Source organism: Ricinus communis, unplaced genomic scaffold (assembly GCF_019578655.1).
Source record: "Ricinus communis isolate WT05 ecotype wild-type unplaced genomic scaffold, ASM1957865v1 Ctg51, whole genome shotgun sequence".
NCBI classification, from domain to species: Eukaryota; Viridiplantae; Streptophyta; class Magnoliopsida; order Malpighiales; family Euphorbiaceae; genus Ricinus; species Ricinus communis.
Window position 1 is genome coordinate 1 of NW_025963484.1, and position 23,216 is coordinate 23,216.

Genomic DNA, 23,216 nt, shown 5'->3' on the forward strand with positions numbered 1-23,216 from the left:
TAAAAATTTTATCTATTTTATTAAAATTTAATCTAACTATGGCCAATTCTATGTAAATTTAATTATATGAAAATAACATTTCATCCATTTAATGCATATAAATTTTATATTCATACATAAATTTCATAAATTCTATAGATTTCGACCAAACAAATACTGTGTTAGTGTTGTTTATTTTAAATAAGTCCAATTTAGAATTTTGGATATAAAGAATTTCTTGATTCTTTATGTTTTGAGGAAAAAATGTTTACATATTAAAAAAAATAAAATTAAATATCGTTAATTATAGGCTGGGGTTGGATAAAGTTGTACTCGGGTAATGGGGCGAGTCTGAACTCAGCCTTAAGCTTAGAAACATCGAGCCTCGATCGTAATTTGAACAGGTCCAGTGGACTAAAAGTGGCCCAAAGAAAAGAAATACGAAACGCGACATTGGAAAAAAAATAAAAATTGGAGACGATTCTGATTCTCTGATATTTGTGTTTTCTCTCTGATTAAAAAAGAACACGCACTTTGTGTGTGCATGGCGACGGGTGCTGATTATTTATGCCTCAATGGCGGCGGCGGCGGGGGTGGTGGTGGTGATGATAGAAGAGGAAGAGTAGAATGCTTAACAAAGTTTGTTGAACAAGCAAGTCTGGAAAGCCAAAGGTATTACCTCTCTCGCAAGACAGTTATGGAAATGCTGAGAGACAGAGGCTATGACGTGGCTGACTCTGAGCTAACTGGCTCTTTCACCGAGTTCCTTTCTGAGTTCGGCGACAACCCTGACATTCTAAAACTACGTATCTCTGCCTCTCTCCATTCCCATCCCGATAAAAAGGTTTTAACTTTAAAAAAAAATAAAATTTAGTCTGTATGCTCCATTGTTATATGATAACCTTAAAACCTATTATTGTATGTAGCAGATGGTGGTTGTTTTTATGGGAACCGAAGAAATCAAATTGGCAAATATTCGAGGTCTTCTTTGTCAGATTAAGAACAAAGAAAGTTTAAATGGGCTGATATTGATCTTGCAGAGCAAAATGAACCACTATGCCCGCAAAGAGCTGGGTCAATTCCCTTCTAAAGTTGAGATCTTTCATGTAAGTTCTTTTTTCTTTTTTCTCCTTTGTGGGCTTTTTTTCTCTATTCTTTTTGTTTTTTCATAATTGGATGAGAGTTACCTCGCTGGTATATTATTGGTTCAAATAATATTTGAAGACTAAGTTGAGGTTGACTAAGGCATTGGCTCTTTTTATTTCCTTAGGCCGTGACAAAAAATGAAAAAGATTTGTTGTCATCGATACACATTTGTAAATAAATGTATAGAGTTACAATTAACCTATGTTGAGTGCAATCGATGCTCCTTTATCACTGTGCTAATAGTCCAGTTACCTTAACACATGCCTAAAAGTGATAGACTATTACGAGGGCTCTAGATTCCACTCTCCTTTTCTTGAAAATATAAAGAAGAGTTGTTCTCTCTTGGCACCTAATTGCCCACGATTATTACTTCCGTATATGTAGGAATATAAATAGCCCCATTGGTTAGTGAGCTACTCGAACATTGGTTTGATAAAAACTCATTTGAATTTGTTTAATGAGACTCATAACTAGCTCAACTCATGAGCTAACTTGTAATGTAATTTAAAGTATTAATAGCTTAAAATTTGAATATAGAATTTCACTTTCACTTTTTTGCTTACAAAAATATTTGCCTAAGTTTATTTATTAAAATAACATTACATATTATTATTAAATATGTACAATTTTTGTAATAAATATTCTAACTTTATAATAATTGATAAATAATTTAATTTAATTTTTTATTCATTATCATTAAATTTGTTCATACTCGAGTAAGCTTGTGAGACATGAAAAAATCTTTTAAACTTGTGGGACCTAAAAGTTTGATCAAGCTTGCTTCGATAACAACGAGCTAAGTCCAAGCGGGCCAAAGGTTGGCTCGGTTCGGTTGTGTCTCTATATGTCATTTGAGGATTGGTGTTTATGTGGTTGTTGGATATCATGCATGTTAATACCTTTTAATAATCTAACCAATGTATCATGGTAGTGCTAAGTGGTTTCTTGGTGTTTATGTGGGTGTTGGAGATCATGCATGTTAATACCTTTTAATAATCTAATAAATGTATCATGGTAGTGCTAAGATGTTTCTTTAGTTACGATTTTCGCATGATATATTCACTTCAACAGGACAGAAGTCTTAACATTTATTTAAGAGTTTGCTTTTTTATTTAGATCTCTGACTTGCTGGTGAATATCACCAAGCATGTTTTAAAGCCAAGGCATGAGGTATTGACTGCTGAACAGAAGCAACAGCTGTTGAACAAGTTCTCATCTGAAGACAAACAGGTATGGTAAATATGTTCGATTTTGTCAGCTTTAATAGAAGGGAAAGACGTGTATTTTCTTTGACAAAATTAACATCTGTGTGAATATGCCTACACTATCATTTCATATGACATTGATGTTCCTCCCTGATTTTACAAATTATACCATATGGTTATGCCATTACTGATACAGTGGTTTTGATTGAAGCATAAGAACATAGTTAACTGTCTTCTTGCCCTTCCGTTACCTTTTCTCTTTGCAGTTACCTAGGATGCTAGTAACTGATGCTATTTCACGATACTATGGATTTGAGAAGGGGCAGGTGGTGAAGATCACTTACAGTGGTGGACTTGTTGATTCCCTTGTTACGTATCGATGTGTTACATGATGCTCTGGTGTTGGGAACTATCTTTACATACCATAGATTGTACAAGGCACAGTTAGATTTCCGCAGTCGGTCCATACTTCAGTAATCTGCACATTGCTATACGCTATAAGAAACTAAGTTGCATGGTTGAATTCATATTATAAGATTTAAATTAGTGTAAGAATGTTAGAACTTGTGTTTGCCTTGCACCTCAAAATACTGTAGTTAGATTTGAACTGCGGGTTGAAATGAAGCTTATTGGACGCTAGATGTTGCATGTATCATGTTTCTGGAAGTGACCTTGGTTTTGCTTATGCTTGTCATCACTGCTTGGCGCCAATTTTGATAATAAAATTTGCCCGTTGCCAGTTTCACTAGTCAAGTTGGCAATTAATTATAATCAATTGGTTCGCAGTCAAAAGCCTGCATAAAAGATTCGATATGTTTTTGCTCTGTTTGCCACTGCCTGTATCTATGGCTTTGCACAAAAGAGTATAGTGCTGTAGCTTTCTCCAGCTCCGCCAGCACCCTTTTTGGTTTGAAAGTAAATTATGGTGTGGGAAAAGAATGCCTAGCTGTTACCTGAAATGTCAAATATTAACCAAGAATTGGAGGATCTTTTGATCTTGTTGGATGAAATGCTAAACATTAACGAAATGGTAAATGTCAAAAAGTCATAAATGACGGAATAAAAAAATGACACTTTGAGTTGACTAGTGTCAACTTCATTTAAGCTCCATGGCCAAAAAAAATAAAATACTCGAGCCTGCTTTCGTCCTCTTTCCCTTGCTATTTCTATCCATCTGCCATGTGCAACAACTGAGATCCAAATCGAAATCCAGCCACACAAAAGATATATCTTTAGACGATCTGGGTTCTGCTTCTTGTTTCTCCTGATAAGATCATCTGCTTCATTAGTTAGTGAATAAAATGGAAGTTGTGGGTGAGGCCTTTCTTTCTGCTGCTTTCCAGATAGCTCTTGGACATTTGGCTTCACCGATCTTGAGAGAATTTGGTTGCCGCTTTGGTATTGATAAAGATCTCAGAAAATTAACCAGAAACCTTTCAAAAATCCAGGCTGTCCTGAATGATGCTGAGGCAAAGCAGATCACTGATTATTCAGTCAAACTTTGGCTTAATGAACTCAAAGAAGTAGCCTATGATGCAGATGATGTTCTAGATGAGGTTTCCACTCAAGCTTTCCGATATAACCAGCAGAAAAAGGTAACCAATTTGTTCTCTGATTTTATGTTCAAATATGAGTTAGCTCCTAAGATAAAGGAAATAAATGAGCGGCTAGACGAGATTGCAAAACAGAGGAATGATCTTGATTTGAAAGAGGGCACTAGGGTAACATTGACAGAAACAAGAGACAGGGATAGATTGCAAACGAGTTCTTTGATAGACGAATCTCGTGTATTTGGTAGGACGGATGATCAGAAGAAGTTGGTGGAGTTGTTGGTCTCTGATGAAAACTCTGGAAATGATGCTGGTGTTGGTGTTGTTCCAATTATAGGCATGGGAGGCCTAGGGAAGACAACACTTGCTCAACTTGTGTACAATGATCCTTTAGTTGCTGAGAAGTTCGAGCTGAAAACGTGGATTTGTGTCTCAGATGAATTCAACGTTCTAAGGGTCACAAAATCTATTTTGGAGTCCATTGAACGGGGACCTTGTAATCTTGTTAGTTTGGATATCCTTCAAACCAATCTTCGCGACAAGTTGAGGGGGAAAAAGTTTTTGGTTGTGCTTGATGATGTGTGGAATGAGAAGCAAAGAGACTGGGAGGTTCTGCGTCTTCCTTTTAGAGTTGGAACAATGGGAAGTAAAATCATTGTAACTACTCGAAATGAAAAGGTTGCATCAATCATGGGCACATTTCGACCTCATCATTTGGATTTTCTATCTGATGATGATTGCTGGTTGTTATTCAAACAACGAGCATTTGTAGATGGGGATGAGACTGCACATCCTAACTTAGTGCCAATTGGGAAGGAAATTGTGAAAAAATGTCGAGGTTTGCCTTTGGCAGCAAAGACACTTGGAGGACTCCTGCATGCAAAAACTGAAGTTAGTGAGTGGGGGATGATCCTGCAAAGTCATTTATGGGAGTTGGAAGAGGAGAAAAATGAAATCTTACCAGCTCTGAGGCTAAGCTACAATCAACTTCCAGCGCATCTCAAGCAATGTTTCGTATTCTGCTCCATATTTCCAAAAGATCATGAATTCGACAAGGAAGATTTAGTCTTGCTGTGGATGGCAGAGGGGTTTGTTCATCCTAAGGGAAGGAGGCGCTTGGAAGATGTTGCATCTGATTATTTTGATGATTTGTTGCTGAGATCTTTCTTTCAACAATCCAAAACCAATCTCTCAAATTTTGTTATGCATGACCTGATTCACGATCTGGCAGAATCTGTAGCTGGGGAAATATGTTTCAGATTGGAGGGTGAAAAACTGCAGGACATCCCAGAGAACGTTCGGCATACATCTGTGTCAGTCGACAAATGTAAATCTGTTATATACGAGGCCTTGCATATGAAAAAAGGCTTGCGGACGATGCTTCTTCTTTGCAGTGAAACTTCACGAGAGGTATCTAATGTGAAGGTGCTTCATGATTTAATCAGCTCTTTGAAATGCTTACGATCATTGGATATGAGTCACATTGCTATAAAAGATCTGCCAGGTTCGGTTGGAGATTTGATGCATATGAGGTATCTTAACCTTTCATACACTGAAATCAAGGAGCTACCCGACTCAATTTGCAACCTCTGTAATCTGCAAACACTAATTCTTGTCGGTTGCAACAAGTTTCTTACTTTGCCAAAATGTACAAAAGATTTGGTGAATTTGCGCCATCTTAATCTGACAGGATGTTGGCACCTCAAATCCATGCCACCATCCTTTGGGAAACTCACTTCTTTGCAAAGGCTGCACAGATTTGTTGTTGGAAAAGGGGTTGAATGTGGTCTCAATGAGTTGAAGAACATGAATGAACTTCGCGACACGCTTTGCATTGATAGGGTTGAAGATGTTCTTAATATTGAAGATGCAAAAGAGGTCAGCTTGAAGAGTAAGCAATACATACACAAGTTAGTACTGAGATGGAGTAGAAGTCAATATTCGCAGGATGCCATTGATGAGGAATTGCTTGAATATCTTGAACCTCATACGAACCTTAGAGAATTAATGGTTGATGTATATCCTGGAACCAGGTTTCCAAAATGGATGGGGAATTCACTACTATCTCATCTAGAGAGCATTGAGTTCATCCATTGTAACCACTGCAAAACCCTCCCTCCTCTTGGTCAGCTACCATTTCTCAAAAGTCTCACCATATCTATGATGCAAGAACTTGAAAGCATTGGTCGTGAATTCTATGGAGAAGGTAAGATTAAAGGGTTCCCATCCTTGAAAATACTAAAGCTTGAAGACATGATACGTTTGAAGAAATGGCAAGAAATCGATCAGGGAGAATTCCCAGTGCTTCAGCAGCTTGCTCTTCTGAACTGCCCCAACGTCATCAATCTTCCAAGATTTCCAGCACTGGAAGATTTATTGTTAGACAATTGTCATGAGACAGTACTGAGTTCAGTACATTTCCTCATCTCTGTATCCTCATTGAAGATTTTGAACTTCAGATTAACAGATATGTTACCGAAGGGCTTTCTACAACCACTAGCTGCACTGAAAGAGCTCAAAATCCAGCACTTTTACCGGCTCAAGGCGTTGCAGGAAGAGGTAGGCTTACAAGATCTTCACTCTGTCCAACGCTTGGAGATATTCTGCTGTCCAAAGCTAGAGTCATTTGCAGAAAGAGGGCTTCCTAGTATGCTGCAATTTCTTTCAATTGGCATGTGCAATAATATGAAGGATCTACCAAATGGACTAGAAAATTTATCCTCTCTTCAAGAGCTGAATATTTCCAATTGTTGTAAACTCTTGTCGTTCAAAACGCTACCACAATCACTCAAGAACCTGAGAATTTCGGCATGTGCCAACCTTGAATCACTTCCTACAAATCTCCATGAACTCACAAATCTTGAATATTTGTCTATACAATCCTGCCAAAAACTAGCATCCTTGCCAGTTTCAGGGTTGCCATCCTGTCTTCGTTCATTGTCCATCATGGAGTGTGCATCATTGGAAGAGAGGTGTGCAGAAGGCGGGGAAGACTGGCCAAAGATACAACATATTCCTAAAAAGTCTATTCGCGTCTTTTAAAACGAAGCTGCATCTGAAATAAGGGGTAGAAAAAGAAAAGAATCTGCTACTCAAAAGCAGTTCTGTTAGTTTCCCCCTTTTTTTCTCTCTTTTCTTATAACTATTTTCCTCTCTAAATGTGCTAATTTTGGTTATACGATATGCAGGTCTGGACAGCAACATAGCAAGCTGGATCTCTGGCGAGTCCTGGCACCTTATTAATCAACTTCTTGACAGCATTTAGAGGAAGAGTTTGTCTACGAGAAGACATTCCATTTATGTCTGTTATTTTGATGATTGGCATTAGTGATTTTACTATGTTACCACCATTATATGAATACCTATCCTTCCGATTTTACCAAAGTAAAAATGCAAAGTGGTTTGGAGCTTCTTGTACCACTCAGAATGTGGCTTGCAATTGAATTATGTTCAGAATAAGTTCCACAATGTCGTATTTCCCTCTTCACCAGCATTTAACAAGGAAACTTTAACTAGAAACTAGTAACTTCTAAAAGACTGTTCCTTTTAATGATAGAATTCAGAAAGGTGTTCCATGCTTTGCAATTTATGTCCAGAATAACAGAAACACACGCTAAACAAAGAGCTGGCGCATCCCTGAAATCAACACCGAATTCCATAATCAGAATGCGGCTAATGTTTGCAAATTAGGATTCAGAAAGATGCAAACACAAACCACTGTCGCTCGGAAAGAGTAAAGCCTAACACGAGTCTGCTAACACTTATTTAAGGTGACACATAAGTAGCTTAAAGCAACACACATTAAACAGTCGTTAACTTGAGCACTTGCAGAATAAAGACTTGGTCTCAATATTCAGATGGTGGATAACAAATTACATCAACGATGGAACTTCCCACATGCATGTGCCTGTATCCTTAGGCAAGCTGCCAATGAGGTCCTTCACAATATCAGTGTTTAAGCCTCAATAACGCCCACTTGATGACAATTTTAGTTGGCTGACAATGAAAGAAAACCTCCACATTACCAGCAAATCAATATATATCCCTCAATATATGCAAGGCATAAGCATGGAAGAAATAAAGGAAGGAATTACCCTTATAAAATTTAAAGGCGCATTTCTTTTTTTCATTGAGAAGCTTCTACGTCCTTGGCTCTATCATCAGCAGGTCCATTATTTGATACATTATCTGAGGTGTCAATGCAAACACTACTTTTGCACTGACTGACAGGTTGGGGTTCAGCCAGTGGATAGGAACTTTTAGATCCTTGGTGAGAGAAAACCTGTTTACTCTTAACAGTCTCGGGAAGCCCTATTGACGATTTTGCCATGCCTAATGCCTTTTGTTCACTTGAGAACTTGGTAGAAGCTGGTGATTCAGGTGTATCAGGATGTTTTCCTGACAACTCCAATGGTCTATGAAACAGCAAGTGAGCCACAGTTCGATCTATGGGATTGGTCTCTGTTTCTACTTCTGACATATTAGCATTCCTACAATAAACCAAAAAATTTCAACATGGAGGCACTATACCATAACAGTAAAATAGTTTTATGAATACTTAAAATGAGACATATATTTAGACATGAAGAGGAAGAAACCTATTTGTGCTTTCTATGGCATATATTTACTATGTTGTTGTGTTTACTATTTAAATTTTAAGAGTTTTATTTTCCTACTTTACATTCAATTTCGAGAACCACTTGAGATTCAAATAGGCTCACAGTTTTAACATCCTTGACCACATATATTTTAGTTTCATTCAATAGCAAAACTTAGCACAAGAAGGTATTGCCTAATTATCTAGCTTAATAACTCGATCCTCCAGCACTACTTACAGCATCAAATTTGCCAATATAAATTCAGAAATCTGTCCATGCACAGTATGAAGTACTTTTGTACAGAACAATTCAGCTCCTAGAATAGGACCTACAAGTTGCTGAATGGTTTTTAAGCGAGTACTTCCTAAGAGAGGTGCAGTAGCATGCATTGAAGATAGAAGATGAAGTTGAAAACCGAAACATGCTGCCAAACAAAATCTTGTACTACTTTATTACCATTCTTTCTAGTAGACAATAAAAGAAAAAAAAATTGGTAACATCATTAAAAGACCATACCCTAATTTATTCCATGATATGAAACATAAAGCATAAAGCATGTATCACATAAATTAACCTGTTATGGGCACTGGTACTGTCTTTTGTGGCAGCTTGCTCATTCCTGCTACTATTGTTGGTACTGCTAGTATCACTAGCATAATGCCTTTGCATTGCGCTTTGAGCCAACCGGAACAAGCTATCCCGTATACAAAGTCGAACTCTAACATCCAACTGTAGTAAAACATTGGTTCTCCATTGAAACTAAGTTAAATGAACTCTATCAGGAAAAGAAAGCCACCATACCTTGGCAATGATATCTTGAAGCCGGTAGAGTACAGAGTCCTCGGCAGAATAATCATTCACTGCTAGAGAGATTGTACTGGAATCATCTTGTTCAAGAGGCGAGTTTGGGTCAAAAGCAGGAAAAGCACTTAGATCCTCCACTTCTAGATCAGTTCCCTCAAAATGCTGATTTTGATTTTCTAGGGAACCTCTTGGAGCGATGGATTGACCGGTACATGAAACTTGGTGACCGAACTGCTGCTGCTGTTTCTGAATGGCAAGCATTGCCTGCATTTGCTGCCGCTTTCTTAATTTTTCAATTTTTTCCTGAGGTGTCATAGTCTGAGTTTTCACCAGGGAGTCAGCTGACTTGTTAACAGAATTTGCATTACCTGAAGAAACTTCATAACCAGAAAGTACAGATTGATTAAACTCCCCAGACTGAATCTGAGACAGCACAGGCATGGCAGAATATGGATTTGTAACAGTCCCATAGGCAGAAGAGGCTACTAACGAAGTAGATATCTGCTGGTATTGCAATGATTCAGGTCCTTGTAGTCTACTTGGTTGATTAAGAATTGAAGGAGGAGAACACACAATGTTTGGCGCACATTGATTCTTAAATTGACCAGGTAGGCTCCCAGCCGAAGACCAGTTACCATATAAATCATGGTACAAGGCTAATTCACTTTGTTCTTCCAACTTCTTCCTACCTTTCATGGTTTTCTTTTGCTTACAGATCTGTTTAATGGAAATTAAATAAGTTAACCACTAAAATAGATTAGAAAATCAACCTTTAGATAGTAAAATTGTGCAATTATAGAGGCTAGTTAAGATGATGATTGCAAAGCTCAAAAGTGTGGGGGAAGGAGAACCTTCTCTGCCAACTCGGGAGCTGCAACTTTTTCTGCAGTGAGCTGAGAGTTTGCTGCAGTATCCTGTCCCATGATGGTCAAATTACTCTACAAAAGCGAAATTGAAAAAAAGCTCTCTCGTTCCATCATTCAGACAAGAAATAAAATACATTGAATCATAGCTCAAACTTATTTTTATTACCTGCTCCTTCAGTGTGGCCTTACTTTTACCTCCAGCAAAATCTACCTGATTCAAGACAGGAGATGCATTCTGCATACCATGAGATGCAGGATCATTCACTTTCCCATAGCCAAGTGTAAATGGATGGTTATCATCATGTACATATTCAGTTTTAATCTCGAAACGCTCTGATGTATTCCTTAAAGGCCCTAAACCCAAAGTTGGAGAGTCCGAATATATGCGAAAGGAATTGCCTGGACTGTTAGTTACATCTTTAGAAGAAGACCAAAGCTCATCAGGATTACTGAGACTTACAGTGCCAAATATGGGATCATCATTGCTGCAAAATCACCACTTGTGAGGATATTGAGTCAGATGGTTATCATTGCAAAGGAAAAAAGTAAAGAAAATAAAGCATAGGAGCAATAGCAAAAGGATAGAATACAGGAGCCAGAAACTAATCTAGATTCCACCATCTACAAGCACTCCAAAACTCCTATCAACTTGATTAGATAAATTTAGAGAAAATGACTCAGATGCCATAAGTTCAGGTCGTACTAAAAGAGTCTGGAGGTCTTTCCATGATGGCGAAGCACTCTATATCATGCTTAATTCTCAATATTTTCTGAAACACAAATAAACAATTCATAAAATTATTTGATGTAAGAGGCATGGTGGGGGTGTGTGGGGGTGGGGGTGGTGGTTTCCAATTTGAGTGTCCCTTTCCTCCTTAAATGTCCCCTCATGCCAACGTGTAGTTCCAGCATTTCACTGCCCCCTCCCTGACATCCGAATGTTGCAAAACAAAAGGAAGAACAGAAAAGAAAAGAATGCTAAATGTAAGAAACAGGAATTGCGTTTTACCTGAACATTCGATCAAGGTCATCAAAGCTTCCGATGCTAGCCCAGCCATAATCAACAAAATCACCTTGTTCTTTACCCTTTTGAAAAATTTCAGAGTCCTTGTCGAGCTGAACTGTCTCTGCTGTCAGAAAATCCTATCAGTAAAATGATATCATCAAGCAACACATCATGATATCTACTTCTTACTCTAGTAATTAATGTCTCACCACCTCCAGAAGACTCAAGTTTTGTAATTTCAGTTAAGTTGTTAGATACTGATGCATCCAAGGAATCTTGATCAGTTTTGGCAGCAGTTGATAAGGACAGGTTAGGCCATGAGTCAATGCCAAATCCTGAGGCAGAAGCTCCTTCACTGGAGTTGAAGTTTGAACTGCTTTCCAACTTTCTGCCATGGATATCAACTTTAGGCCCAGGTGCCTTCTGCTCCTCAGACTTGATGTTATTAGTTTCTTGACTCCATTCTTTCTCCTTGCTATGGTCTTCAACTGCCCCTGGATAGGGTACAATATGGTCATCGCTCTCACCAGCCTCATCCCATATAATATTAGTGAGCTGAAAGGACAAAGATTGTTAAGTATTACTAATGATGTACAACAAGAATGACACTCACCACTAGTAACAGTTTGCTATAGTTTTTTTCAAAATGTAATATTTGGAGCACTGGTGTCAGTCATAATTTTCTGTGAGTGTAATTAGAGAGAGACAGACAGCAAAATCAGTTTTGCAAACTAAGATTCAGTGGGAATATGTTGGAAGAAAAAAAAACTACAAAAATAACAGCAAATATAGATATTTAAAAGACTCTTGGAAGGCCCAGTGACAACTGACACCTCAACAGCAGGGATCTTAAAAAATTTGAGGCATCCCAAACATGATCTCAACCATAGTTTTTGCAGAGAATATGTGCATTTATTGAGTAAATGCCCTTTCTCTGCATCAATTTATGAGAGGAAGAACGTCAGTGGAAGAATTTGGTCCCTGTGGAGGAAAAATGAGTGTCAAAGGAAGTCATGTATCTGAACTCTTTTATAGAGGAGCAGAAAAAGTATCAATGAAAAATGTCAAGCAATCACAGAAACAAAAAGGATAAGCCATTCTAGCAGAATTTCCACAAAATCTGCATTAGTTTCTTCTAATTCTTCATGAAGCTGGTGAGATTAACTATCTCAGAAGGATCAAGATGAAGTCAACAAGCTGAAAATGTGCAAATACTAGATATATCCATAATTTACTGCACAAGAAAAAGATGGACTGAATATGGGAAGTGGCTCTCACCTGCTAACTAAGCAAGTAAAAGCTTAAACGAAAATGCCATTAGCATAACAATGAAAATTGGCCAAGAAACAAAAGAAAAAGAAGGAGAAGAAGAAACAAGGCAGCAGGATCCCTCCAGCTCAGGGAACAAGAAGTAGGAGTTTTATGTTCAAAGCACACGACCAATTGTCTCTGATGGAATATATCTCAAATATTTAGCATGAAACTGGTCAAGCCAAAAGGCAGAAGAAAACAATTCTGAGGAACATCACCGATCTTTTATCAATATCTATTCTTCAACATCCCAAAATTTCAACACCTAGCTCACTGGGTTTAGCAGCTAGTTCCAGGTACGGAAATCCAAAAATAAAAGCAGCTATTCCTACATATGGAAGTCTCAAATCAGAAGCTAGTCTTACACATGGAAATTGACCTGAAAGAATATAGCCCAGAAGGGCACATTGCATCAAATTCCATTCTGCATCTCAGAGGTCCACAAATTTATATTGCTTTTAAAATAGTGGTTCGTGAAGCAAATTAATGGGAAACAAGGTAATAAATATTAACATTTTCTTTTTTCATATACATTCCTCCTGTGCCAACACATAAATTTTGCACAACGGCTGTAGAAAAAGCCAAAAAAGATAGAAGTCTATTGGCTATTCATTTCTCGCAAAAATAACAAATTATCCAACTCTGTAGACTCCAACATAGAATCCATGGATGTTGAGCATGAGGTTTCCTCCCTTAAAAAAAATTTCTTGTCAATTCTCTCCATATGACCTGGAAAACTAATGTGCAATGATTTGTTATACTATCCTTCAATTGCTTCCTTAAAGCAAAGATAAGGAACACAAGTTATTCACACACACATAAAACCAAGAGCCACAAAATTTCTGCCAACCACGCAATGAATAAGAAGATGGTTGGCATTTTCCTCCATGTTTCTACATATACGGGCTAGATGATAGTTTGATCACTTAAAAGTAGCATCCTTTTCCAAACTTCTGCCAAAATCTAACCTAGCATCATCAACTACAATCTCAAGAGTGAAAAACAGAAGTCTCTCTCACTCGCCTCTTACAACCTTCGACATTGTAGAAAGATGAAAAATTAGCAACCCCTTAGTGCACCTTCCTAAAACCCAAGTCCTCTGCAGCATATCTCATTAGAATAGCCCTTCGCCTATTCATTACTTTCCTACAACCATTAGATAAATTATGAAGAATCATACATCTATCCCCTATTTATAACTAAAGTTCACTCCAGCATTGCCTGCTTGCCTCCAATATATTTCCTCAGCAAAATCCAATTAGCTCCAGCTCCCGCTTCCTTTCTATTGTCCTTGTTAATGTCATAAACAAACTCCAATAAGTCCATGGCTTTACTTCTCCACCTAAACACAAATGCTTGTAATATATGTGCTGACCTTTCCATGATGTAAAACTAAGCCATGAACATCATTTACAGACACTACAACTACACTTAACAAACAGCCAATAACGTTGACTATAAGAAAGGCAAACCAAACTTTCATCGGAGAGAGATTGCAGCATCATCTCTGTAATTCCTTATGATTAACATCAGAACTTTGATAATTAACCAAAAAACAAAAGTAATCTAAAAAAAATATATATATATTGACCTCGATTTCTTTCACATATCATACTTGAACACATAAAAAAAGAAGTAGAAATCACCCTTAAAGATTCCGAATTTCCAGAAAAAGAAATTGGTTCTCTGCAACAATAATACACGGACAAGTTACAAGTACAAGCCAAAAACAAAGCAAGAAAAAGTGGGTTACTTACTTCTTCGTCGTTCCAATCAAACATCGCTAAAAAGACCACCACAAAGCTCAGAACGAAAACGCAATTCAAATAAACGCTCAAAAATTATCCCACACATCGCCAATTGTTCAAAAGACTTCAAGAAATAAGCTAAGTGGCACCACCAAAGAAAGCATCAAAGTCTGCAAACCCAAGAAGTGAAATTGAAAAACAAGCAAAACCCAGATCAATGTCGACTCATTAGATTAAGAAAGAAAATGAAAGCAAAGGAAAAGAAAGCAATGGCAACAGTAACAGAGTTTTCGAGAGAAGCAGAGAGAAGAGGATGAGAGAGAGAGAGAGAGGGGACAAAAGAAAGTGGAGGCCGCATCACGTGATAAGCACGTGGAAGAGAATGGCTAATTAGGCGACACGTGTACATTTGAGTATCTAAAGGTTGTGGTTAGGAGAGAGGCAGATCTAATACTTGAATATGATTGGGTAATGTTGTTAATAGATTTGAATTTCAAGTGAATTTCAATTTTTGCGGGCGTCCTAAAATTGTGGCTGTGGTTAATTCTTGAGTTGCTTTCGTTCCCTTCATGGGTCGGCTGGTGGCATGTGGCTATCTATGACCAAACCAACTTCTCTTTAATTATCCTACTAATTTTCGTTTTTCACTATCGTCATTACCATAATAAAGCTTTAAAAAACTGATTAATTATAAACGATTAGTTTAAGTAAGTAACCGTATTGTCACTATTCTAAACGTTTTTCACTATCGTCTTTATTTATTATTAATTTTAAAACACTGTACTGTCAGCATGCGAAAAAAATTATATTTATAATAATAATAATAACTCATTTTATACAGTTTACGGTTTATTATTAATATAATTAATTTTCTTAAAAAATATTTTATTCAAATTTAAGGCATATGTTGTTTTTTTAAAATTAGAATTTAAAAAATTTTAAATTCCAAGAGAGAAACATATAAACTCTAAAATGTCCTTTGAGGACGAGCGATCAATTTCCACCATAATAAAAAAAAAGAAAAAGAAAAGGACTACACATTTAGTTAGTGGTGTGGGAAGTTTTGCAAAAGAGTGTCCAATCAGTACGAGCATGAAAGCTTGACTTTTTGTTATCTTTGAATTTAGAGCATTCATAATCCTACCACTTGCAGCAAGTACTCACCATATTACTAAGTTCAAATGCTCAAATTGGTGGCCATTTGAGTTTTTCTTTTTCTTTTTCCCCAAGTGCCCAACTGAGTAGTTTTGGAGCCCATCAGCAGATTCTCCACTTTTTGTCTGCATACAGGGCCTTGGGCTTCATCGAAACTTCAAACTACAAACAAAGAAAGAAAAAGAAGAAGAAGTAGGATCTTGCTTTTAAAGTTACAATAGCCAAAACTGAACCCTCTATTTAGTGACCCATTCAATCTTTATTGGGCTTCAACAACTATTACTTCTTTTAAGAAGAAACATCATTAGATTATGGACGGTAAACTATACGACTCTAACAAAGTCATTTGAAAAGTAAGTAAACAAATACACAAGTTTGCTGATATTCATTTTTATTTGATTTGGTATCTTAATAAGTGAGACGATTTTAGAAATGGATGCCAGAATTCAACTCTCATTGAAAATAAAAGTCTTTTTGACGTTGCAGAATGCTTAATTTACTCATTAAAAGCATTCAATTTTCCTTTAGAAATATGAACAAAAAAGGAAATGGCTAACGCTAACTCAGTAGGTGTAGCAGAAGCAAGCAGAAGAAGGAATCTCATATCTTTTTATAAACGTGGCAACATGCAACCACAAAACGACATCAGCCAGCAGATTGCATTGGCCAATTTTAGTTTGTTTCTTCTTTTTTTATTTTCTTTCTTTCTTCTACTAGGAAATTTAGTGATTTTGAATTAATAAAGACGTTAATTTCAATATCAATTGTTTAGCAGTAGTCCCCACTTTATAATTATAAATAGGGTCCTTAAGTTCTCTGTTAATAACATCTCTTACAGAAAAGAAGAAGAAATAATTGAGAAATGGCAAGCCTCGTTGCTCCTGGTGACCATGATTCAGTTCAAGATGCTGAGACTCTCTACAAAGCTTTTAAAGGTATTATGAATTGTGATTTCCTGTTAGTGAGGGAAACATGCATGAACGATCTTTTATGCAATTATCTAAGGCCAAAACTAATTTATTTAGGATCTTCCATCATGACTCATGAGCATCAAAGTTTAAATCAGCAGCTTTTCTAACTTTTGTCTTTTATTCTTTTTTAAAGATTAATTTTATAGAATGAATTGTTATGCTTATATATTATGGGATTTTAGCTCTGGCCCAAGAGAGTCAGAATTATTTTATTTTAGTACGGATAATTATTTGTATTATAAAAAGAAAAAGAAAAGAAAGAAAGTGAAGAGGTAGGTGAGAATGATTCGTCAGCATGAGTTGTTCTTTCCTTTCTTTTCTTTTCTTTCTTAGGAAACCAATACCTACTGTACTATATGGCATTGGTTCTAATGTTAAAAGCTGACTCAGAAAAGGTTAAAAGTTGCAGTACCTAGCTTTCATCGCTTTCACATTACAGAATTCAGATGATGCCAACACAATACATAATCAGCAATTCTTGAATTCAATGTTGCTTTGTAAGAACATATGCAGTAGTGGAAGGCAGGTTAAAAGAATATATCCACATTTTGCATAGACTTCAATTTGATGTTCTCAATGTCTGAATTTTATTACCTTTTTCCTTTTACCTCATGTGAACTGATTAATCATTGCAAACGTGATAATTATAAATGAGTGAGTATAATTTTGTTTTTAAGAACATACATAAATAACTCGGTAATATTGGAGCCGTCTCTAGAACTGTGCGTCCTGATATTTAGAAATGTGGAAAGTTTAATATTTTATATTTTATTTTATTCTTAAAGAAGTACTATAAATAAGAGTGATAGACACAGGTCTTCTTCGCACAGAAGTAGCTATAGAAAGTGAGAGATCAGTGTGAGCGTTAAGCAGTGATACAATCATGGCCACCCTTGTTGTTCCTCAGGATGTTTCTATTGTTGATGATGCAGAAAATCTCAGGAAGGCTTTCCATGGTTAATCTTTATATTTTTATTTCATCTCTTATGTGCAAGTTTTATCATTCAAACCATTTCTTTTTACTTAATTTTTTTTCATTTGTTCTATAACTAGGATCATAGTGCTGTCTAATATACATAAAAATCTCCTGAATCCCTCTGTTTATTTTTCATTTTTGTAATTAGTTTTCTTAACAATATCATCACAAATAATAACAAAAAAAGACTGATACTTTTGGTATCTTCTTTGTGCTGCTTAAATTTGATAGGTTGGGGTACCAATGAGAAGGCTGTAATTTCAGTTCTTGGTCACAGAAATGCAGCTCAAAGGAAGCAAATCAGGCAAGCTTATTGGGATCTTTACCAGGAAGAACTTGTTAAGCGTCTTGAATCTGAGCTCACTGGAGATTTTGAGGTCATTATCATAATATTTTTGGGCTGATTATGTTCTTGTTTTCCTAGAAATTTCCTCTGCGAGTACACTAATGAAGTTTGATTTTACATGTCAACATAGAGGGCTGTGTACCGATGGATATTGGACCCAGAGGATAGAGATGCAGTGTTAGCTAATGTGGCTCTAAGGAAATCTGGTGATTATCATGTGATTATCGAAATTGCTTGTGTCCGATCTGCAGAGGAGCTCTTGACAGTGAGAAGGGCCTACCAGGCTCGCTACAAGCATTCCTTGGAAGAAGATGTAGCGGCTCATACTACTGGTGATGTCAGGAAGGTTTGTTACTTATTACTAGTGCACTTTGATCTGTGCATTTAGATGATGTTAGTCCTTTCTAATGATGGTTCTGATGGTTTTATTGCAGCTCTTGGTTGGGTTGGTGACAGCATTTAGATATGAAGGTGCTGAGATTAATACTAGATTGGCTAAATCAGAAGCTGATATTCTTCAGGACGCAATCAAAGACAAGGCATTTAATCACGACGAAGTTATTAGGATCCTCACCACAAGAAGCAAAACACAACTCATGGCTACTTTCAACAGCTTCAAAGATGATCAGGGCACTTCCATCACTAAGGTACGCACCCAAGTTTCTATTTGCCTGTTGTATTCATCCTGAAGCTCAATCAAGTCTCTCATACTAATTTCATAGCACCCTAATGATCATTACTTTTCATTCTTTAATAGATGTTGCTGGGTGAGTCTGCTGATAACGAGTTCAAGACCTTGCTACGAATTGCCATTCGATGCATCAATGAACCTCTTAAGTACTACGAAAAGGTAAAACAAGATCTCACTTTTTGTTGCAAAAATTTTCTATTGAACTCAACCTAACTATAGTTGCAATGTGCTATAGGTTTTGCGCAATGCAATCAGAAAGGTTGGGACTGATGAGGATGCACTCACTCGTGTCATAGTAACAAGGGCTGAGAAAGATTTACTGGATATCAAAGATCTTTACTATAAGAGGAACAGTGTGGCTCTTGATCATGCAGTTGCCAACGAAACTTCAGGAGATTACAAGCATTTCCTTCTTGCTCTGCTAGGAAAGGAGGATTAAACTTATTAGCTCAATATTTGAGAGTCTTCAAGTGAGCAATCAATAATGCTTTTAATTATCAGTACTTTGTTGCTATGAGGCTTTGCTTTTAATTTTCTTGGTCTTGAGTTTCAATCTGGATTTGAGACAGTATGGTATCTTATCTTATGCTATTTATAATGTAATAGTTTCTTTAAGCAGTTTTATTGTGGGCTATGGCAGATTCAAGATGGTTCATCAATATGTTGTTCCTTTTGCAAAGATTGCATGAAAAGATTATTACTTAACGCTTCATCTCTGAAGTTTGATCTGAAATTCTAATTTGAAATATAACAGAGGAAGTATGGTGTCAACAGAAGGAATAATTTCAATTTATTGATGCTTCTCTTTTCAACACGATGCATACATGCACAAGACAACTTGTAATGAAACTTGCAAGGATCAACAAAAGAACAATTTTAATTCAAGCCAGTTTTCAATAGCTTAACCGGAATCCTTTAAATTTCAATAGTCATCTTCTTTTCTATTAGTTCTCCCTTGATATCAAGGCAAGCAAGAAATCCTTATAGTTCCCATTTGCAGTCTCTTCAACTTTCTTTGATAGAGGAATTCCATATAAGCTGTTATACTGTTCACTGATCTCCTTCAAATCAATGTCTGCTTGGGTTACAATTACTCGAGTCAGTGCCTTTTTGGTGTTATGATCTGCATCCTTTCTCATTGCCTTATCCAAAACCTGATAAAGAATTGACGTTCAACCCAAGAAGATCCAAAACTGTGTTCAATAGAATTAATCGAGGAATTGAAGTTATGGATTGCTTTTGGCAGTGACATTATCTTACCTTGCTGAAAAATGCATGAGGAGTACATAAGCATTCAACTGTCTCCTTTAAGATTAAATTAGCAGCGCCAAGATCCTGAAGAAACCACAGGGTCAGGATTGATTAAACCCAAAGTATAATAGAAGTCAAATTATCTAGATAACCTATGGTACATTCATGTCCAATACCTCAATAATGCCATTCCCGGAAATTTCCTTGTAATGTTTGTAAACTGCCTTTAAATGGGGCTTGCTTCTTGTTGACAGTATTCTAATCACCTCATCATCCTCAATGGGATTCGTCTTGTCACCATTCTTAACAGCATTAGCAAATATTTTCGCTTCAAATTTTGCTGAGTCTTCCTTAACCTTTGGCCCTTCATACCTGTAGGCACTCGCCAGTGCTACAAGGAGCTGGCCATAGCAAAGAAGGACAGGATGAATCAAATTCTTTTCACGTTCATAATACTTAATAATCCATAAGAAAATTTGTACAAGACAAGCACTCGACCATTTAACTGAACTAGTAACTTTCCTGAAAAATGTTTTAAGTACCTTCCGCTCAGTGCCAGAGATGTGTGTGGCAACATCTTCTTCAATGGAATGATCAAAGAGGGAATGGTAAGCCTTCCTTGCTCCCAGAAGCTCTTCTGATGATCTTGTGCATGCAATCTCTACAATCACACCATAAGATTGTGGACCTTCTCTCAACGCCTCGTAAATCAAACGAGCATCTCTTTCCCATGGATGCATAGCCCAGATCACAAGAGCATTCTAAGCAATCATACAAAGAAAGAGTCAGAAGTCTTGTCAGATACTGTTAGTTTCCTTACCCTTACGTCAGCTTTTGAATTGACATTTTTAACGATAAAAAATGGAAATATGTAGAGAAGGTAAAAAAGAACAGTACCTCGAATCGCGCAAATTCTTGCCGGAGAAGATGGACACTGTCATCATCCCATCGTTCAAAAGAACGTTCATCTTCAATGAATAAGTGAGGACTTCCCTTCCTAAAGGATTTCCTATGCTCAGGGTGTGATTTCCCAAGAATTGATATCAATGACTTCTCATCAACTCCAAGGCCTGGTATAAAATTTTAAAAATAATGCCAGAACAGTTCATTATATTGTTCCAATAGAAAAAGATTTAACTGAATTCCTTCATTTGTCAATTCTTTCTGGCCATAGATTATCTGGCAGTTGTAATTAAATTGAAGCAATGGCAACAAAATTACCAAAAGTGCATACAGAAAGAGGCCAACTTAGTTGTCAACAACAATATAAGAACAGAAACAGAACAGAAATGTATAAATTTCAATTGCAAGAAATTAAGAAAATGAAGATGCAACTTGAGTTGAAATTTTGATGACATTGCAATTAAACAATCTCCAAATTCAGCAAAACTCTTGTTGCAAGATCAATTACTGGCTTATCTCATGCCATGTAAATGAAATTTTAATTGTCACAAGAAAAAGAAGAGTTTTCTATAACTTCATATGAACATCTTCAGGTATTAGAAAAATAAACTAAAGTTGAAAGAAGGTAGAGGAATAGAGACCTGAAAAAGCCTTGGTGAGAGCTTCCAACTCTTCAGGATGAGCCATTCTTTTTTAGCTTTGGATTATGGCAGCATGGGGAATGATATCACTCCTTATTTATAGGAACACAGAAGGCTATGTTTGTGATTTAAAAAGTTTAATGGGCAACTTTGGTAACTTGATCTGTTATAAGCAACAATATAATGGGAAATAATAGAAAGGAAATGAAACTGAAGCAGGCAAAATGACCTGTGACTCCTCCATTGCTTACACTTGAAAAACTTTAAGAGCATGAACATATTAAATAAGTGGTGAACAGAAATCCTAAACATTAAATATATGATATCAATTAAAGTTACATCAATTTCAGTACAGCACAAAGAAATTATTATTATTTTTCTTAAGGAGTTACAGCAAGTGAACTTAGGACATTTTTGCAAATAATTAAGAATGAAACGGTGGAAATAAGAAACTTTAAAAGAATTAAAAGGATGGGTTGACAGCTTTAATATGATTTTAATTTGCTTCTGTCTAAATCCTTGCATTTGTACACATTTGCTATTCCACCCCATTTCTTTCTCATTTTATAATTCTTACCCTCTAACTTTTCATTTTGCATAGGTACCCTTCAATTATATATATATATTATATATGGGTATGGAATCAAAAGCAAAGAATGACCATAAGATGAGACAATGTAAAATGTTTCTTATTATAATTCAAAGAGATTAGACAAATAAGTTTGTGGAACGCATGGCTGATTTTGATTGTTGAGCTATAATTATTATTATAATTTTCAAAATTAGCATTATCCATTTCTAAGCCGGTCTTGTATTAACTTAGAATGGTGATGAAGTAGCGACAAAAGCAGGTACTAAATTGTCACTATGTATCTTATGTGCAAAATGTCAAATTGGTAGGTACTCAGAAAAATCAAACAAGCTTGGTATGGTATGTCACTCAATGATTAAGAATGGTTGATGTTTAGATGGTAACCATCACAAATAAAAGGTTTGTAGAAGTAACAAATTTCAATTCACAACTAAGCATGTGATGACATTAATATGAACCATAAGAGTTCAAATCAATCACAACTCCCATTTTTCTAATTGGTCAAAATAAACCCATCAGGTGAGGCATGAGATTCATATTAAATTCAACAGCATTATCCTTTATTTCTTTTCTTCCAAATCAATTTCCCTCTAATGAGATCACATCCAAGTGCTTATTAATTTCCTTATAATAGTCAACTATTCATACAGAGACATCTCATATATCTTCAACATATTTGATTGAAGCAACAATATATTATAAAATAAAATATAAAAAAATTATATTAATTTTTGTCTCAACTAATTTGACAATTGGGGTTGTGATAAAAAATTAATGTGTGAATACCAAGCACAGATTTCTTTTTTTATTCAAAAAAAAGAATTAATATTGTCCTCACAGAGTCTAAGTAGTACAATTTTAGATAGTGTGAACTTGTTTGATAGGTAGACCACACATATGATTTATAAGTTAGCCAACTATCACATGGCATAATAGTATAACCAAAGGCATGAAACTCACTTCTATTAATTTTATGTTGCATGTATATATTAATTTAAAAAAAGTATCTGTTGGCAACATTATTTATTGAATATCACTTATGAAATGACTGATTCTTTTGCTTATAATTATTCTTCTGACATATAATTTAGGCTGACAGGAATCAACCCATTTCATATATGAGTGTCACAAACAAACCCCAGTGGGGTTTTATTGAATTAAAGTGTTTTGGCTGTTCAGCAGTTGAGTAGAGCCAAGGACCATTATTGATATAAGAAGCCAACCAAGAAGATAATGTATTTTATAACTCATTTCTTCACGTTTTCATGACCTGCAAGATATTGACTTGTCCAAAATGATTCCACAGGATTGATAATGATTTCTCTAGTTGGAAAGCATTTATTTTTCTTATGAAAATCTGATTCTGTAAGTTTTAAAGGTGTTTTATAGTGCATCATGAACTTTCAATGTCTTTATTCCATTTACTCTTTGCTGGGTCAAACATTATATTACTTTTCTTGCTCTTTATCAACTTTTT

General features: G+C 36.1%; 5 protein-coding genes across 14 annotated transcripts; 3 read left to right on the forward strand and 2 right to left on the reverse strand.

Moving 5' to 3' along the window:
- The first annotated feature begins 125 nt into the window (after positions 1–125).
- Positions 126–2,918, forward strand: LOC8270900 (DNA-directed RNA polymerase V subunit 5A). Of its 2 annotated transcripts, none has more exons than XM_015715244.2 (4): positions 126–823; positions 906–1,085; positions 2,242–2,355; positions 2,597–2,918. In XM_015715244.2, exons 1-4 carry the CDS (start codon positions 524–526, stop codon positions 2,720–2,722), a joined length of 720 nt encoding a protein of 239 aa, XP_015570730.2. In that variant the 5' UTR covers positions 126–523; the 3' UTR covers positions 2,723–2,918. The 2 variants fall into 2 exon arrangements, with proteins under 2 accessions (XP_015570730.2, XP_048226351.1); XM_048370394.1 differs by having other exon boundaries at positions 138–823; positions 909–1,085.
- A 567-nt stretch (positions 2,919–3,485) lies between these two features.
- On the forward strand, positions 3,486–7,300 carry LOC8270901 (putative disease resistance protein RGA3). Of its 3 annotated transcripts, none has more exons than XR_001534770.3 (2): positions 3,486–6,986; positions 7,069–7,300. XR_001534770.3 is itself a non-coding variant. In XM_002513032.4 (2 exons), the coding sequence occupies exon 1, from the start codon at positions 3,632–3,634 to the stop codon at positions 6,920–6,922; it is 3,291 nt and encodes a 1,096-aa protein (XP_002513078.1). In that variant the 5' UTR covers positions 3,486–3,631; the 3' UTR covers positions 6,923–6,947; positions 7,069–7,300. The 3 variants fall into 3 exon arrangements, 1 of the variants encoding a protein (XP_002513078.1); XR_001534771.3 differs by having other exon boundaries at positions 3,486–6,981; XM_002513032.4 differs by having other exon boundaries at positions 3,486–6,947.
- A 217-nt stretch (positions 7,301–7,517) lies between these two features.
- Positions 7,518–14,540, reverse strand: LOC8270902 (protein LNK2). Of its 6 annotated transcripts, none has more exons than XM_048370393.1 (10): positions 14,223–14,540; positions 13,687–13,755; positions 11,364–11,709; positions 11,158–11,278; positions 10,315–10,633; positions 10,134–10,220; positions 9,280–9,999; positions 9,053–9,207; positions 7,975–8,370; positions 7,518–7,876 (listed from the first exon to the last, which is right to left on the reverse strand). In XM_048370393.1, exons 1-9 carry the CDS (start codon positions 14,244–14,246, stop codon positions 8,007–8,009), a joined length of 2,205 nt encoding a protein of 734 aa, XP_048226350.1. In that variant the 5' UTR covers positions 14,247–14,540; the 3' UTR covers positions 7,518–7,876; positions 7,975–8,006. The 6 variants fall into 6 exon arrangements, with proteins under 6 accessions (XP_048226350.1, XP_048226349.1, XP_048226348.1 ...); XM_048370392.1 differs by having other exon boundaries at positions 11,158–11,275; positions 11,367–11,709; positions 13,687–13,807; XM_048370391.1 differs by having other exon boundaries at positions 11,158–11,275; positions 13,687–13,807.
- A 1,609-nt stretch (positions 14,541–16,149) lies between these two features.
- Positions 16,150–19,011, forward strand: LOC8270903 (annexin-like protein RJ4). 2 transcript variants are annotated; one of them, XM_002513034.3, is made up of 6 exons: positions 16,150–16,303; positions 17,547–17,692; positions 17,792–18,007; positions 18,096–18,308; positions 18,419–18,511; positions 18,588–19,011. In XM_002513034.3, exons 1-6 carry the CDS (start codon positions 16,231–16,233, stop codon positions 18,789–18,791), a joined length of 945 nt encoding a protein of 314 aa, XP_002513080.2. In that variant the 5' UTR covers positions 16,150–16,230; the 3' UTR covers positions 18,792–19,011. The 2 variants fall into 2 exon arrangements, with proteins under 2 accessions (XP_002513080.2, XP_015570743.2); XM_015715257.3 differs by lacking the exon at positions 16,150–16,303 and adding an exon at positions 17,087–17,295.
- A 108-nt stretch (positions 19,012–19,119) lies between these two features.
- Positions 19,120–21,310, reverse strand: LOC8270904 (annexin D4). The gene is made up of 6 exons (XM_002513035.4): positions 21,148–21,310; positions 20,501–20,673; positions 20,146–20,364; positions 19,780–20,004; positions 19,613–19,687; positions 19,120–19,506 (listed from the first exon to the last, which is right to left on the reverse strand). The coding sequence occupies exons 1-6, from the start codon at positions 21,191–21,193 to the stop codon at positions 19,297–19,299; spliced, it is 948 nt and encodes a 315-aa protein (XP_002513081.1). The 5' UTR covers positions 21,194–21,310; the 3' UTR covers positions 19,120–19,296.
- Positions 21,311–23,216: the final 1,906 nt, after the last annotated feature.